The sequence below is a fragment of the Panicum hallii genome, chromosome 3 (genome assembly GCF_002211085.1).
Source record: "Panicum hallii strain FIL2 chromosome 3, PHallii_v3.1, whole genome shotgun sequence".
In the NCBI taxonomy this organism is placed as follows: domain Eukaryota; kingdom Viridiplantae; phylum Streptophyta; class Magnoliopsida; order Poales; family Poaceae; genus Panicum; species Panicum hallii.
This window is the reverse complement of record NC_038044.1, coordinates 20,854,945-20,870,958: the sequence shown is the minus strand read 5'-3', so window position 1 is coordinate 20,870,958 and position 16,014 is coordinate 20,854,945. Positions and strand designations below refer to the sequence as shown.

At 44.2% G+C, this 16,014-nt stretch overlaps 1 protein-coding gene and 1 long non-coding RNA gene across 3 annotated transcripts; both read right to left on the bottom strand.

Moving 5' to 3' along the window:
* Window positions 1–1,495: 1,495 nt before the first annotated feature.
* On the bottom strand, window positions 1,496–9,441 carry LOC112886697. 2 transcript variants are annotated; one of them, XM_025952666.1, is made up of 14 exons: window positions 8,760–9,441; window positions 8,567–8,668; window positions 8,096–8,131; window positions 7,932–7,999; window positions 7,546–7,643; window positions 7,310–7,361; window positions 5,530–5,622; window positions 4,933–5,043; window positions 4,420–4,612; window positions 3,477–3,913; window positions 2,991–3,100; window positions 2,734–2,792; window positions 2,310–2,497; window positions 1,496–1,873 (listed from the first exon to the last, which is right to left on the bottom strand). In XM_025952666.1, the coding sequence occupies exons 1-14, from the start codon at window positions 8,815–8,817 to the stop codon at window positions 1,685–1,687; spliced, it is 1,794 nt and encodes a 597-aa protein (XP_025808451.1). In that variant the 5' UTR covers window positions 8,818–9,441; the 3' UTR covers window positions 1,496–1,684. The 2 variants fall into 2 exon arrangements, with proteins under 2 accessions (XP_025808451.1, XP_025808452.1); XM_025952667.1 differs by lacking the exon at window positions 7,546–7,643 and having other exon boundaries at window positions 8,760–8,764.
* A 2,379-nt stretch (window positions 9,442–11,820) lies between these two features.
* On the bottom strand, window positions 11,821–13,199 carry LOC112887826. The gene is made up of 3 exons (XR_003227632.1): window positions 12,887–13,199; window positions 12,528–12,767; window positions 11,821–11,934 (listed from the first exon to the last, which is right to left on the bottom strand). It is a non-coding gene; the product is annotated as an uncharacterized LOC112887826 (long non-coding RNA).
* Between the last annotated feature and the right edge of the window lie 2,815 nt (window positions 13,200–16,014).

Sequence of the window (16,014 nt, the reverse complement as noted above, 5' to 3'; positions counted from 1 at the left end):
CTGCCACCTTGCAGCCACATCTCCAGCGGCTAAACCAGAAATTTTAAGTGGCCAACCGTACACCTTATAATACATGAGAAATATATCAAGATAGATATATAGAGAGAGATGGTAAAGGATCTCAATTTAGTCTAAATAATCTAAAGGCCGAGCTCTTATACAATTTTGAGCTAAAAGTGAAGGTAGTAAAGGATCTCAAATTTTAGCCTAATAATATAAAGTTCGAGCTCTTATCTTATACAATTTTAAACTAAAAGGGCCAAGTTGGAATGCGAAGAAAGTACCACAGTCATGATCCTTTACCACCTTTAATATACGTGTCACCAATATTTTAGATAAGAAAAATGCTTCTGATATGACCTATTTGCATTTATATGACTTCGTAGCATACAAGCTATTTGTTAACGTATTGCAAATTTGGCCCATAACGTTAGTTTTATGGTTGGATTTAACTAGTATTTAGCTAGCTATAAGTATCGCATGCATCATTCAGTATGTGTCGTTAAGTGTGTTAAAATATGATAGCTGAAGAATTTAAAAAAAAAGTATATTAATGATCTGTACGTTGGGCTTCACAATATAGGCAGGGGTCGAAGATTTTCAACCCCCCGCGCCGTTGACCATCTCCCAAACCATTATCAACGCCGAGTCGGCTTGTTGCCCGGAGCCTCAAGCTTCCCTCGAGCCCACCAGGGGCCCACCCTAAAAGCTAGTTAGAGCTTGTGAGAGATGAAAATGAAGTGAACGAGGGTGAGAGAAATTCAGGTGTTTATCCATAACACCCGGATGTGAGTAGCTGGGAAAAATATGACTGGCATTTTTTTTTTTTGAGAAACTACGGTAGACAAGGTACAGCCTGAATAATATACTATAAGACAAATCCATATTGTATAAGAGCAACTGTTTGCGCAGCTCGACACAAGATTTCATCCGAAGTTGCAAGCAGAACGACAAAAATAAAGATTACAGAAAAAGGGAACACATTTTTCAAATTGGAGCAAAGACTAAGATTTGCACAAGTCAAAAGCGATTCATAATTTATCATCAAGCACCGCAACCAAGCAATATACTTGCCGGCTCAAAAAAAACCAATGAGCTACCACACCACATGACTGGCATTATTCATCATCGAGCACAGCAACCAAGCAACATACTTGCCGGCTCCAAAAATAACCAATGAGCTACCACACCACGACTGGCATTTCATCCACACAAATCAAGAAATATTTGGATATGGATGGAAATAAGATTTGCATTTACTCTTTCCTCATCAGGTTTAGGCTTACCAACAGCAGTTACCTTTTTTATATATTTTGCTGACACAATTACTACTGCCTCAATTGTATCTGAACATTAGATGTCGAGACTTTCACACCACCATTTGGAGAGTTAGTATCTAAAAAAATTATATGGCCAAAAAATCAGGACAAACTCTAGATATGCTAATGCTGATTTTGAACGCCAAGGTTCTATACAAAAACATATATACCAAAACTGGAATAACTCCTGCATAACTTTTTCCATTGAAAACAGTTAATCATTTTCACAGGACCAGAACTAGTTTTGACACAGCTTTACATTTTGTAACTAGGTAGATAAGAAATTTGCATATCTACAAAGAACCACTAGAAGAACCGAAGGAAGAGATGTCTTGGGAACAAGCGAGACTTCAGCTGCTGCCCCATCAGAGAGAGACAGTGAACTGAGGCGCCTCAAGGTCAAGTTCCTGTTTCATGACACAGCTCATGAACCAGTCACTACTGAATGTTTTGATGCCACGTTTTGCTGCAACCAACGCAAGTTCTGTCTCCTCTTCGCACACCAAAAAGATTGCCTGGGACGGCTCATCTAACTCGTTCAGCCTTTTTATGATCTGTCAAACATATAGGCATGACTTTCATTCAAGAAAAAACATAGACATGAATAACGGAATCTCTGAAAGATATTCTGAAGTAAGGATGCCTCATGCAGGATTTAGTGATAAAACCCCAAATTCACCTTAAGTCAAAACATTTATTTTATTTATGGATAGTCTATATGTTCAAAAATCATTTCCATAGCATTCTCCTACCATAAAAAAACACATGCCTGTAAGTTTTGTTTCTGCACTACTATTAACATCAGAACTTTAAATATGCATCAAATAAATTCAAGCCTCACATATTAGGAGTTGAGTTGAACAAGGTCTGCCATACCAGGGTGATTATTTCAAGCTTGTAAGTTATCTGGATAAGTTCTTGATTAATGCCCCCCTCTTAAAAAGTTCATGCATATAAGATGCCGGAACAAGGCATTATAAATAAGGTTACCTTGCCCCCAGTAGATTTAATAATGGATGAGAGAACATCAAAAGAGGGCTGGATGTACTTTGACAGACAGAAAGTGTAGCCAGAAAATAAGGAGTTGGGCCTTTCTTTAGCTCTCATAACTGCATCTCTCACTTCAGATTTGTATTGCATCCTATATTCTTCATCTTCCAGAACATATTGTGCTTCACCTGCAAAATAGAACAAAAGTGGAAGAGAAGATAAAGACTCCATTGTATTCCTTTGTCCACTGTAGGAAGTAATGTTCTTTTACAAAAATAATCAGGACATAGTAACATAGTTCACTCCACAAGAAGCCCCAGGGGCTAAAGAAGACCACAAACTGCATGATTCATATTTTGCAACGATGTACAGACATTTGTATGACATTTATCTATAATCTTAATCTAGTCAACTTTCAACTCACCGACAAACTGCCCTTGTCTGAAGCTTTCTTTTAGCCAGTTTGGGGAAACTATCCAGGCACTGCAAGGAGCACATCAGATTTTAAATTAGATAAATAACCATAAAACCAGGAAACTCATAGTATCTAGGGGTTACTTAAACACCATATTCAACTTTCGACTAGTCAATAGTAAGGCCATATTTTAATATTTTATTACAGGTTGAAGCAAGCTGGAGTGTCATTCACTCATTTGGTTGATCAAGGATAAGGAGACGTACCCAGAGGACAAAGCAATACAGAAGTTCATAGTCCTGCGAGCTTTTCCAGTAACAATATGTGTACACGAATGTCCTTCGCAAGTAACAAACCCTCCAAGTGTTTCAACTACCTGCACCACCATAATGGTTCGCTTATTGTATTTCAGAGGCAGCGAAATGGCAAAGCATTGCACTGTTGAAAAAAGAGATAAAGAAAAGGGCATGCAAGCTTTGTGTCATCCACAAAAAAGATTAATGAAAAAAGTTTGACAACTTATAGCCACGTGACACCTGCGCAACTTCCTTTGAGTTTAAATCTCATTTCATGACATTTTAAAAATAGTCCCATCTGCTCATATGCAGTTTTTTGTATGAGAAGAAAATTGAAATTTACTTCATCTGTGAATGACTATTTATTCAAGAAGCATATTTGAAGGTTTCCTGAACCTAAGGCATGCTTCTAATCTTTTCTCAAACATTAATGTGACATGAACTTATGATAGTTACCTTTGTAAGGCGTGCCTTCTTTTGTTCATCTGCAATATTCATGAGCATGATTGTAGGGCTACCATTAGAATGGATAATAGCCTTCTCATCTCCAGACATTTTGTTTTCAAAATGAACTCCCATACTAGGAGCACGATGCTCTTTAGGAATTAGAATTGAATTTCCAGGGGAACTGCACAAGTAATTGTCATGTGTATCATTTTGATTCATATCTTGGCAATTGTCACCATCATTGCTACATCTTATCCTTTTTGACTTTAGCGATGATGAAGACATTTCATATATACGCTTCTTTGGTTCTTGCTCAGGTAATGAACTTTTACTACAATCAATGTGGGCATCATTTCTTGCAACCTTTGCACTCTTTCTGACATTATAGCGTTTGTATGTCTGGAGGACCATACATAAGGGGACATCGGTATCATCAGGAGAGATGCCTGCAAGAAGAACCTTATAAAACAGTAGAATACATAGCAATTGGCATTTGTTTTGAATGCACCAAAGTTTATAGTGTTAAGCTAGTGTTTGTACCAAAGTCAATATATAAAGCTATATATCAGTCTACTTTCATCGATAATTATTGATAGTGATACCAGATTGTTGAGAAATTCAATTTCACTCTCACAACATTAGTAGTTAATTCAGAAATAAAAGTTGAAGGGTGCACAACAAAAGAGATTCGTTCAAGCAAATATATCATCATACTGGGTTGCTCTAAAGAAAGAGAACAAATTTATGGAGGACAAATATCTGAGCTCAGTGCTCTACTGATTGGTCCTAGTGTAGTAATGCATATAGTGTAGATATTTCTCTAAATTTCTATATTTATTTGGATTAATTGTGGTCATGGATAAGCTTATAGCATGTAGCTTGCTTGCATCAGACTTAATTTGCCATTACACAGGCTCCATAAAAGGTTAATGATTAGGTCAAGTAGACTTACTATCTAGGGCTACAGTATGAAGTGGAGATGTCTGGGATTTATCACATGTTTGCAGGATTGGCAATTCCTTCTTGAGGTGTGCAACCATAAGTGTTGATCCTCCAGGAAAGCATAATGCTCTCTTTATATCAGCCCTTACTGGAATCTTCCGAATCTTACCTCTAGTATCGACTTCTCCAACAGATATAAAACTCTGCAGTTCATTCAAGGTATAAAGCAAAATCTCATCAGCACAGCATATGGTTCTTGATCGAGTACATAAGTACTCAAGAAATCATGATATAACCTTTTTCAAGTTTCTGATCAGGAAGGAGCATAAAATTTGTACATATTCTGAAAGCATCAAATTTAATGCTTATGAATTGGTATTGCATGCTGGTTTTATTTCTCCTTAAAACCTAGGAGATTAACATATGATGACAGAATTAACACAAGCACTGAACTGCTAAGTAACAGCATATGAACCCAAAAGGAAAGAAAAAATTGGCTTATCAAATATGCTCTTTTACTTGCCTGTTTTAGCCAAAATCCCTCAGAGACCTTGTCTGCCCAGCAGAATATGGTTGTGACACCAACATTTTGAAGCCTCTGGGATAGTTCCTTATATAAGAGGTGGCCAATACCCTGAATTTAACATCAAAACAACCAGGGTCAGCCAAGAAATACTTTGAATAGAGTCCATTGACAACTGCATGCATTCCAAACAATATACTGTTTCTTGCATAAATATCATAATTGGAAGTTTACACTGGTAATGTGCCAGACAAAGTTTTGCAGGAGATACTTTTAAAGAGTATGTGTCTAGGATCAAGTATTAAAGATGATATTCAAGCAAAATTGTTCTCCATAGCATCTAATATTAACCATGTAAAGCACGGTAGGTTCACTGAAATGAAAGTAAAATTCAGAAGCTTGTAAAAGGCAAGCAGTTTCCATTATTTGTCCCACTAAAACATACATATACTTCTACAGATTTGTAAAAAAACAGAGGAAACAAGATGCGAACCTAATAAGAAATACAATTATGGGTACGAGTCAAGAATGCCCTAGAGATAATTACTTTACTAAAGAATCCAAATAAAATTCAATGAATTGCAAAAGGGCACATACTGCACGTTGATGAGATGATCTCACAACTGTCAGAGGTATTTCAGCATACTGAGTGTCAGCTGGCACAATCTGATATGATACAGCAGCTATGACCTGAATGAAAGAGTAGCAGTCTTCAGTGAAACCTGCCATAATAGTTTGAGTAGAAGCAACACAAATAGGCAGAATATTTCATTTTTCTTCCATATACTATCCACAGCACACTTAGTTTTTTAAGTAGAACGATAGGTACCACTATTATGTGGTTGACTAGTTATCTTATAACAAATTTCCAACAGAAACATATCAAAATTCAAAATATGTGGCACATTAATTTAATTACTTTATAGCTCTTCAAAGTTATTCACAGAAAATTACGTTGTCAACATTCAATAATTAATGGTGCACCCTAGATATAAATGTTTGCACAAGAGAGGCTGTGCTAAATGAATGGAAAGTGGGTATAAAGTAGCATAATTAAGATGTACAAGAATGAAAAGGAATAGATTATGCAATCAAATTTTAATGCATTGCCGGGATCAATTGATTGGTAGACTCCACCGATTTTAAAGTTGTCGACTCGTCCATCATTAGCCATCTAATAGTACATGGGTAGTGGCTGGACAGAATGACTTAATTATTGGACCTAGTGGACCAACCCAAGTAACTAACTGTCAACTAGCCCAACTAATCATGGGCCCTATACATGCAAAGGAAACATGGTTTTGCCTCTTAATTCAAGCATGGAAACTCAATAGGAAGTTGTGGAACTATATGTTCGATCAAAAACAAGTAATTACCCAAATCATCTCCTCTTAATCTCATGCTATAAGAGTGTTCTTAAATTATTCATTCTGTATACTATTTGACACTAGTTGGGGCTAGTTAGTTGACTAGGAGACCCAGTGGACATGTCAGTCCTCTAGCATTTGACTCGATTAGTCTTAAAAACCTAGGAGCATATGAACTCTCCACTTGATTTGTAGCATTTTAAACAATGTTCAAAAAGGCACTAGGCGGTAACCCACCGCCTAGAGCCTAGGCGAGCCTAAGCACGACTAGGCGATTCAAGGCGATTTGCTAGGCGGTGTTGTACTTTGCAATACACATCAATTATATCTCTAAAAGAAAAGAAAAACTGGAGACCAGTGGGCCTAAAGTTGAATAGAGAGCCCATCAAACCAGCCCAACCCATCTCAACCCCCCACAACCTAGCTCCCAGCTTATCCATTCACTCTTCCTCCACCCGCCGCCGCCCCTACCCAGGCCGCCCGCCCGCCCACCCGCGCCACTGCCTCCGCTGCGCAGGCCGCCGTTCATCCTCCTCCTCCGCGCCTGCTCCTGCCTCCTCCTCTGCCGCGCACCCGCCCCTACCTCCTCATCTGCCGTCGCCCGTCCGTACCTCGGCCGCCGCCCGTCCCCTGCTTCTTCCTCCGCCGGCACCCATCCCCTGCCTCCTCTGCCGCCGCGCCCATCCCAGCCTCCACCGCACCCATCCCTGCCTCCGCCTCCGCCACAGGCCGCCTAGGGGACCGCCTACCCCCTAGGCCAGGCGGAACCCCTCCGCCTAGCGCATAAGTGCGCCTAGGCGAGCGCCTAGCAGCGCCTTTTTGAACACTGATTTTAAATTTCTTGCCTCTTCGTTTAGTTTTTCTGTTAACTTATGTTTAGTGAGATATCAGAAATCTGCGAAACATATCTATTAATACCGAACAAGTTGTCAATAAAATAGCCCAGAGTAGTGATTACACATCATGTGGACAAATGGAATAATAAATTGTAAAATGGCAAAGGTATTTACCTCTTCATGCTTTGCAGCAGGACTAGACGTCAGAATTAGAGTCTTGTACTTCCTGGGGAACAGGAACAAAGAATCAGGGCATTAACTCTTTATACTCTCATAATCAAAATATGATAGTGCTGTAAGGCAAAAACTCCAGTGAAAATGATTTTATCAGTAACGTTACTCATAAACCATAAGTAACATCCCAAGATTATGGATGAAGTTAAGATAAAGAAAGAAAAGGACGTTTGTACCCATTAGTTGTGCACTTTTCAAGAAACCCTGACTTTCTCCCAGTGTCAGCAGCATAGTCCATAGAAGGAAGCTCTTGTTTATAAAGAGTTAATGCTTCCTGAATATATCAAAAGAATGATGCACATGAACTATGATGTGTTTGCAAAAGTGAAGAAAGACGATGAGTGCAATAAGATATTGGAAGTCATATTAATTTCTATGATTTGTTTATATGATGAGTAACAACTGCTCATGGTCATAATTTCTGCAACTTTCCCTTTTTCTGAACCCTGTCTAACCAAACACTCTAGCAACTTAAGGAATGTAAAATTCTGAAAGGCACGCCATTTTTTTTCTTAAATCATGATGCCAGAATGGTTCAAACAGATGTCCCAAACTTGGTTACCTGAAGCAGTGACTTTGTTTGGCTATCTGCATCGCTTGGATTGAGGAGGATGAACTGAGAACCCTCGCCTACACATAGGACACAAAATTACATGATAGGAATGAATAGAATCACAACTGAATCCAAACAAAAAAAAATGGTTGCAGACACTGCAACCCACTCACCAACACCATTCGAAGCACTCTTCTGATCCCCACTAACTGCACAAGCACCGTCGCACACCCCAAAAGGGAAGTGTCAGCAAGAAGCTTACATGGATCGATCGTTTCGATTAAGGGCCTGTTTGGATGAATGGGAAAGAGAAAGAAAAAGTGCAAAACTTTTGCTCTTTTACACCTTTTTTTACACTTTTGGATCCAAACACCCCAAAGTGCAAAACGGCAAATGCTACCGTAATTTTGCTAATTATGGATTAATTAGGCTTAATAGATTCGTCTCGTCATTTAGTCCTCATCTATGTAATTAGTTTTTTAATTAAACTATATTTAATACTTCTAATTAGCATCCAAAGACAGGAGCAAAAATTTTGCCATTTGCCATTTTGCCATTTGGGGGTGGATCCAAACAGGCCCTAAACTACGAAACCGAATGAAGGGACATGCTCCTGGTCCTCAGAGGAGAGCGTAGTAGCGTACCGGAGACGACAACCTTGGCGCCCCTGGGCCCGGAGACGGTGAGCCCCTGCTCCGTGGGCTCGCACCGCAGTCCGCTCCCGTGGATCTCCACCTTGCAGTTGCCTGCCCAAATAAACTCCTCAGATGAACCGAGAGCAGGAAGCAAAACGCCATCGATCGTGGTGGTCAGATCGGCGGCAGGGTTTTCGCTTACCAATCGAGAATGCGGGAGCTGGCTCCGGCTCGGCCTTCGTCTTCCGCGGCCTCCCCATCTGATCCGAGAAGGGACCTCCTGCGTTGGTCGCTGTTTGCGGACGGATCGGGTTCTGAGAATCGGGACGAGCGCGGGGGTCGATTGGATTGGATTGATAGGATCGTGGTGGGTTGGATTGGAATATTGGATTTCTCGCGTCCTTCTTGGGAAGCGAAATGTGGGGGGGATGGGGCGGGTGGGAATTCGGAGTTTGGGTGGAAATTTCTGGGAGAGGCGGGAAGAGGGAAAATGCTGCGGGCCCACGCGCGCAGGGTGGCTTTTTTTTTTTGAGAACCAGGGGTGGCTTTTATGATGGTTCTCGGAGTCACTGGAATGCACTCCATGTTTTGGGCCAATCTGCCGACCTACTATTGAGGCCCAGTTGGGCCAAGCCCGCGTCCGTCTGAAACTACTTCTTGGGCTGTTTGGCCCGTATGATTTCTAGTTCAGCTCAACGCAACAACATTTTTTATTTCTCTGCCATCTCATCTCACCCTATCGCCGCCCTCTGGTGCCGCTCCCTCTTCTTCTCTCCTGTGGGAGCCACTAGTAATATCTAGGATGTGTCTATCACTGCCTTTGCTAAGGTGATGGGTGATCGACGATCATATCTTGTTCAGTGGTTGGCGCAATTGGGTATGATTTCCGTGTCCATGGTGTCATTCTCTGGGTGCAGTAATGCAGTTGAAGGCAATGTCCTCTCTCTCTCTCCCCAGATATAAAAGAAATAGAGTGGAAACTAAGATTGCTGATTTGTGACTCAGATTGAGATGTTTCTTCTATGTGTTTAGAATATTTAGATTAGAATATACGGTTTAAAATTTATTTATATATAGGATTTTTTTGTCCTTTTATAATTATTAAAGATTTTGTTTTATATATTTAGGAACTGATTAGTTTTATATGCATTGCATGATCTTTTTGGGTTGGCGAAACCAACGTGACAGCCGATGTAATCTGTGATTGTAAAATCCTACTCGGTACTCATTATATTTATCGCGAGTTTGTATTTAAAAAGCAGCCTTCTTTTCCTATATATCTACGATTGTCACTATGCGGCCTAAATTCCTATCATCTCCCCCATGCAGTTCCACCTGAAGGGAATACTTCTCTACGGCAATAACGTTCTCTCAACTGCTAAACACGAGCTTTAAACAAAAACTACCAAAAAGGTTTCTTCGATAGGATCCTTGACACATAGATTTAAAACACCAATCAGACCAGCAGACACAAGAAAACTAAAGAAAAACTACTTTATTAAACCAAATAAATTTATATATGATTTTTTCTTTTCGGAACCTCCAAACTCTTGAAGAAAGAAAGAAAAGATTACTTTACACTAGGTATTTTACAACGGGCATGGTGGCTATTTTATAAGGATGCTACTAGGGAATTTTATTGGCTTGGTGGCTTTTAAGGACTCCTAGTTGTGGAGTGTCTAGCTTCTTCTCCGATGCCTTAATTTTTATGCAGCATCACCTCTTTATATAGTGCAGCGGAGATTACTGATGTCTTCATTGTTCTTATTTTCTTCGTTGAACTTACTGTTTTCAAGTATGGCGCAAACTTATTCTGCATGGCTTTAACTGTTAAAGAACAAAAGTTGGTAACCTTTGCATGGATTCTCTTTTGGAACAAATTCCCATATGAAATCTTCTAAACAACCCATCATGCTGAGTCCATGTATGCAAAGTTTGTCGAGACAAGCTTTGCATCTACGCACTCAGCATGCTATGTTGTCCAGAAGGTTCTATACGGGAACTTGTTCCAAAGAGAATCTATACGAAGACCAGCAAACTTGTTCCAAAGAGAATCCATACGAAGACCAGCAACTTCAGATCAGTTAAGATCATGCAGAAGAAGTTTGCGCCATGCAAAATAAATTTGCACCATACTTCAAAACGATAAGTTCAGCGAAAAAGATAAGAACAACAAAGATACCACTCTCCGCAGCACTATATAAGGAGATATTGCACAAGAACAAAGGTATCGGAGGAGAGAGCTAGACGCTCCGCAACAAAGAGACTAAAAGCCCACCAACCACCAAGCCAATATAATTCTCTAGTAGCATTCCTATAAAATATCCACCATACCTGTTGTAAAATATCCATTGTAAGATAATCTTTTATTTTTTTTCTTTATTTCTTTCTTCAAGAGTTTAGGGCTCCCGAAAAAGGAAAACCATATATAAGTTTTTTTTAGTTTTCCTTTCATTTCCTTGTGTTTCCTTGTGTTTGCTGATCTAATTGTACGTTTTAAGTCTCTATGTCAAGAATCCTATAGGAGAAACTTCTTCGGTAGTTCTCGTTAAAAGCTCGTATTTGGCAGTTGAGAGAATTTTACCATAGAGAAGTATTCCTTTCAGGTGGAACTGCCTGGGGAGAACAGGATTAAACCGTATAGTATAGTCATCTACGGGGAAAAGATATATAGGGAAAAGAGGCTGCTTTTAAATACAAACTCAGGATAAATATGATGAGTATCCGATAGAATTTACAACCACCGAATACACCAGCTATAGAAGATCCTGCATATATATATATATAATACTAATCAGCTTCAAGCATATAAAACAAAGTATTCAATAATCACAAAAAGAACTAAAATAAACCTACGCATAAACAAATGGCAAGCTGCATATTCTAATCTAAATATTCTAAACGTATAAGCTAAATATCTCTCTTTCACACTAGTGAAAAAACCTGTTTTTCTGAGGAATGTATTCGCATCGATGGATGACGGCTCATCTAATGGTTCTCAAAGCCTGTCTATGTCTCTTTCACACCAGCTATAGACGAAGGTTGCAGACTTGAAAAGCCACCGTACAATTGGAGATTTTACTTGATTCTTTGTTCCTCCTCTCTTCTATTCTATCAGGAGAAATGGCGGTGATGGGAATAATATGGAGTGGTCATCCTTGCGAAAGCTACGGTGGACAGGAACGAAGCCACATTTCATTGCAATTTTCTGCTAGGGGCACTGGGGGCCTCTTGGTCTTCCAGTTGCTGTAGCAGGGGCAGGAGGCCTTGTTGCCGTAGGTGCCCGCCGGCACGCACAGGCACGCCGCGCAGCACTTGCCGCAGAAGAAGAGGCACCGCTTCCGGTACGCTGTCGCCGAGCACCGCGCCGCCGCACTCTATGTTGGAAATATTCAGTGGCCAAAAGGCCGAAAAATGAGAAATAAAAAGAGAAACGGATAAGGAGAAATAAACGCCGTTTTGACGTTTGGATCGGAGACACAACCGACTCGTAGTTGTGGTCACAGGTCGTCCAACGCCATAATAAATAGCGTCGTCCGACGCTTTGGGACTCTAGTCTAACAACCCCACTGCAGCCACCCGATCCCGGCGGTGCTGGAACGACTTGAAGGTCGTCGCCTACCCACCGCCGCCGTCCCAGTGTCGGTGGAGGCATGATGGAGGTACGAAGAACGACAATACCCGCCGCGACCTTCTACTTCTATAACAACTATGCGCCTTCGTCGTCCTGGACACCAGCCATGGCCGGATCTGCATCAACCGGTCGCACCCGGTCCAGCTCTAAACTTTATTCATGTTCTTTAGATTGTGCTCGTATTGTTTAGATGCTTAATCTTGTTAAGTTGAGTTACTAAGCCATGTTTTTCCTACACTCTGTTCCAAGAGCCTTTTAATTCCGGCCTCCTGAATTCGTGCACGACCATTGCAATGCAATGCATGCAAGCAGGAGATTGTGTTTCTAGCTACTGACCTTGGGGCTGCAGGCTGCCGGGGGTGACACCGCGCTGCAGATAGTCGATGAACACCACCACGAACCAAAAGCCGAATTCGGTTGAGGAATGCATTGTGATCGACAGCACTCCGTATGCTCACCGTCGGGAAGGTGTTGGGCCGGGCTGGTGGAGGAGAGGCAGAGGAGCTGGTCGGTCGGGAGCTGCCTGGTGCCGGAGCTGGCGACGGCGACGGCATGTCATAATAAGTAAGCGGCGGCCTGAAAGATAACGGAATTTAACATCGACGGCATGAACGAAACTGGGAATTGGTGGTCAAAGCTAGGAAATGTGCTCGGTGAGCTGTACCAAAGCGAGAGGGTGAGAGTGAGCGACAGACCTGGCCTCCTTGGGAGAGAAGCGCGGCCAGCGTTGCCGCGCAGCAGAGCAGCAGCAACCCTCTGCTCTTCATGGCCGCTCTCACGCTGCCAAAGTCTGGAACCTGGCTAGATGGAAATGGACAAGCGAAGGAGTTCAGGTGAGCCTCCAAAGCTATGGGTAGCTCCTCCACCACTTTTCCGGCTCAAGCTACCATGTCTGTGTGTATCTCTACTACATAGTTGATTGGTCCCTTCCTCTGATCCTGTTCGCCATGCGAGGGAACAACGCCGCACACAAGCCCGCATGCCATTCAACCAAACCAAGGGATGGGAGGGGACGGCCGAGCAACAAGCGGCGCGCTGTTGGAAGCTATGATCCGGACAACGCTTGCAGTTTTTGGTAGACGCGTGGCCGCGCCGCGCCGGCCATGCGGGCGGGCGGGCGGGCCTTGGTGTGCTTGGAGCTGTTAGGAATAAACCCAGCTCGTGTGGGTGCATGGCTGGCGGGTGGCTTGGCGACGTGTGTGCATGCGGCGGCCCCGGAGATGAAGAAGGGGCGCTCTCCGCGACAGTCGACTCGGAGCCGGCATCCTGTACGTCAGGATGTGCGGCGATGCCGTGGTTTCGGAGGAGTTTGTTAGAATACACCACATCATGTGTTCGTGGCCGTGACGTGCATGCGTGCGAGTCTGTAGTGTGTACGATCATGCATGAGTTCGTGCTCGCGTTTGCATCTGGTCTAGGTTGAGTCCAGCACATTGTGCATACGTGCTAGCAGGTTTGTTAGGGAAGTGCAGGGATGGCTAGGAGAAGGCCGTTGGCAGCAGCCGTGGAGGAGCGCAACAAGCTAGCTTGTGGATCATCACTGGAGACCGGTTCTCACGGAAGAGTTCGTTGCTCATGGAGACGGCTGTCTCGCCAGGCAGGAGAGCGCGTACGTGCGCGTGAAGTTCGACGAGTGCGTTGCGTGGGCGCTGCATGCGTCGCCGAGGGGCTATTAAAAGGCATGTAATCCCTGGGTGTATTCTTGTCAAGTCGTTTGAGTTTGAATAAGAGCCAACATATAGGCCGTCCTGCGGCCGAGGCGTTCGTCGCCATCATCTGCTGTTTGTGCTCACGAGTTATCTTATAACTCCGTCAGTGCGTGAGTGTGAGAGATCATAGGATTAGTTCTGACAATTGGTACCAGAGCCTGGTTCCGTGTATGCCCAAGATCCTGCGCTACTACCTCGAGCAAGAAGTAATGGCGGTGGTTCCACACGGCGCTGCGGGAGGTACTGTGTCCATGTCGTATCTGGTGCTGTCGCCGGCGGGGTACACGGCGTGGGCAATCAAGGTGGAGGCGATCCTCGATGCGCAGAGCCTCTAGGAGGCCGTGTCTCTGTCGGGCGATGCCGCGGTGGATGCGCAAAAGAACAAGACGGCGCGGGCGCAACTTCTCCAAGCACTGCCGGAGGACATCCTCATGCAGGTGTCAACAAAGAAGACGGCGAAGGAGGTCTGGGAGAGCCTCAAAACAAGGTTCGTCGGCGCGGATCGAGTCAAGACGGCGCGCCTCTCCACGCTCAAGGGGGAGTTCGACAAGCTGTGTATGGTGGACGGCGATGCGCTGGATGACTACGCCGGGAAGATCAGCGGCATGCCCGCGAAGTTTGCCAGTCTCGGGTCCACGCTCGACGACGTCACCATGGTTAAGAAGCTGTTCGACACCGTGCCTGATCACCTGTACCCAGCGGTGGCTGGCATTGAGCAGTTCTGCGACGTCGAGATGATGGCGTTCGAGGAGGCGCTTGGCAGGCTGAATGCGTTCGACGAGCGTTCACGACGGCGCGTGCAGATCATCGGCACGCAGGTGGCGAATGGGGTTTAGGCCGACAAGCTTTTGCTTGCGGATGCGGACAAGAAGGAACGGAAGAAGTCGACCATCAGCAAATGCTTCAACTGCGGGATTCGGGGTCATTTTGCCCGGGATTGCCGCAAGCCCAAGAAGGAGGCCGTCATGGCGGCCACTGCGGACGTCGAGGAGGAGCAAACTCTGCTGTGAAGGCTCGATGTCGGCAGCGCTGGGTTTAAGGGGATATTGTTAGGAATAAACCTAGCTCGTGTGGGTGCATGGCTGGCGGGTGACTCGACGACGTGTGTGCGTGCGGCGGCCCCGGAGACGAAGAAGGGGCCCTCCCCGTGACAGTCGACTCGGAGCCGGCGTCCTGTATGTCAGGATGTGCGGCGATGCCGTGGTTTCGGAGGAGTTTGTTAGAATACACCACGTCATGTGTTTGTGGCCGTGACATGCATGTGTGTGAGTCTGTAGTGTGTACGATGATGCATGAGTTCGTGCTCGCGTTTGCATCTGATCTAGGTTGAGTCCAGCACGTTGTGCATACGTGCTGGCAGTTTTGTTAGGGAAGTGCAGGGATGGCAAGGCCGTTGGCAGCAGCCGCGGAGGAGCGCAACAAGCTAGCTTGTGGATCAGCACTGGAGACCGGTTCTCACGGAAGAGTTTGTTGCTTGTGGAGACGGCCGTCTCGCCAGGCAGGAGAGCGCGTACGTGCGCGTGCGCATGAAGTTCGACGAGTGCGTTGCGTGGGCGCTGCATGCGTCGCCGAGGGGCTATTAAAAGGCATGTAATCTCTGGATGTATTCTTCTCGAGTTGTTTGAGTTTGAATAACAGCCAACGTATAGGCTGTCCTGCGGTCGAGGCGTTCGTCGCCACCGTCTGCTGTTCGTGCTCACGAGTTATCTTATATAATTCCGTCAGTGCGTGTGTGAGAGATCATAGGACGTCTAACAGGAGCGTGGCGGCAGATGCGAGCATGCACCGCCTGCTCTGCTGTTAGGCTGGCGAGCCCGCGTGTGGCCACTTGGATGGGGGAAAGCGTCGCTAGAGACTGAGCTTTCGTAGAGGCGTGCTGCCCATGCGACGGCTGGCGGGATCACACAAACCGGACGCCATGCCGTCTTCATGGATCGCATCGCGTGCGCAGTAGAGGCAACAGGCAAGCGAAGAGGAGGGCAGGCCGCAGTCTGCATCACGTTTATAAGCTTCTGGACACTCTTGAATTGTTGACTTTTGAAATTTTCAAAAATCGTGAGGGCATTTAGCTTTTGAACTCTCTGTTGTCATTGGCACTCGGCAGGCATCGAAAT

What these genes read in the sequence shown, in the direction of transcription:
- LOC112886697 (XM_025952666.1), bottom strand. Translation starts at nt 8,817, where the DNA reads ATGGGGAGGCCGCGGAAGACGAAGGCCGAGCCGGAGCCAGCTCCCGCA. An exon ending in GAGTGCTTCGAATGGTGTTG is followed by an intron (nt 8,000 to 8,095) that starts GTGAGTGGGTTG and finishes TCCTATGTGTAG; the next exon opens with GCGAGGGTTCTCAGTTCATC. An exon ending in CAGACAAGGGCAGTTTGTCG is followed by an intron (nt 2,498 to 2,733) that starts GTGAGTTGAAAG and finishes TCTATTTTGCAG; the next exon opens with GTGAAGCACAATATGTTCTG.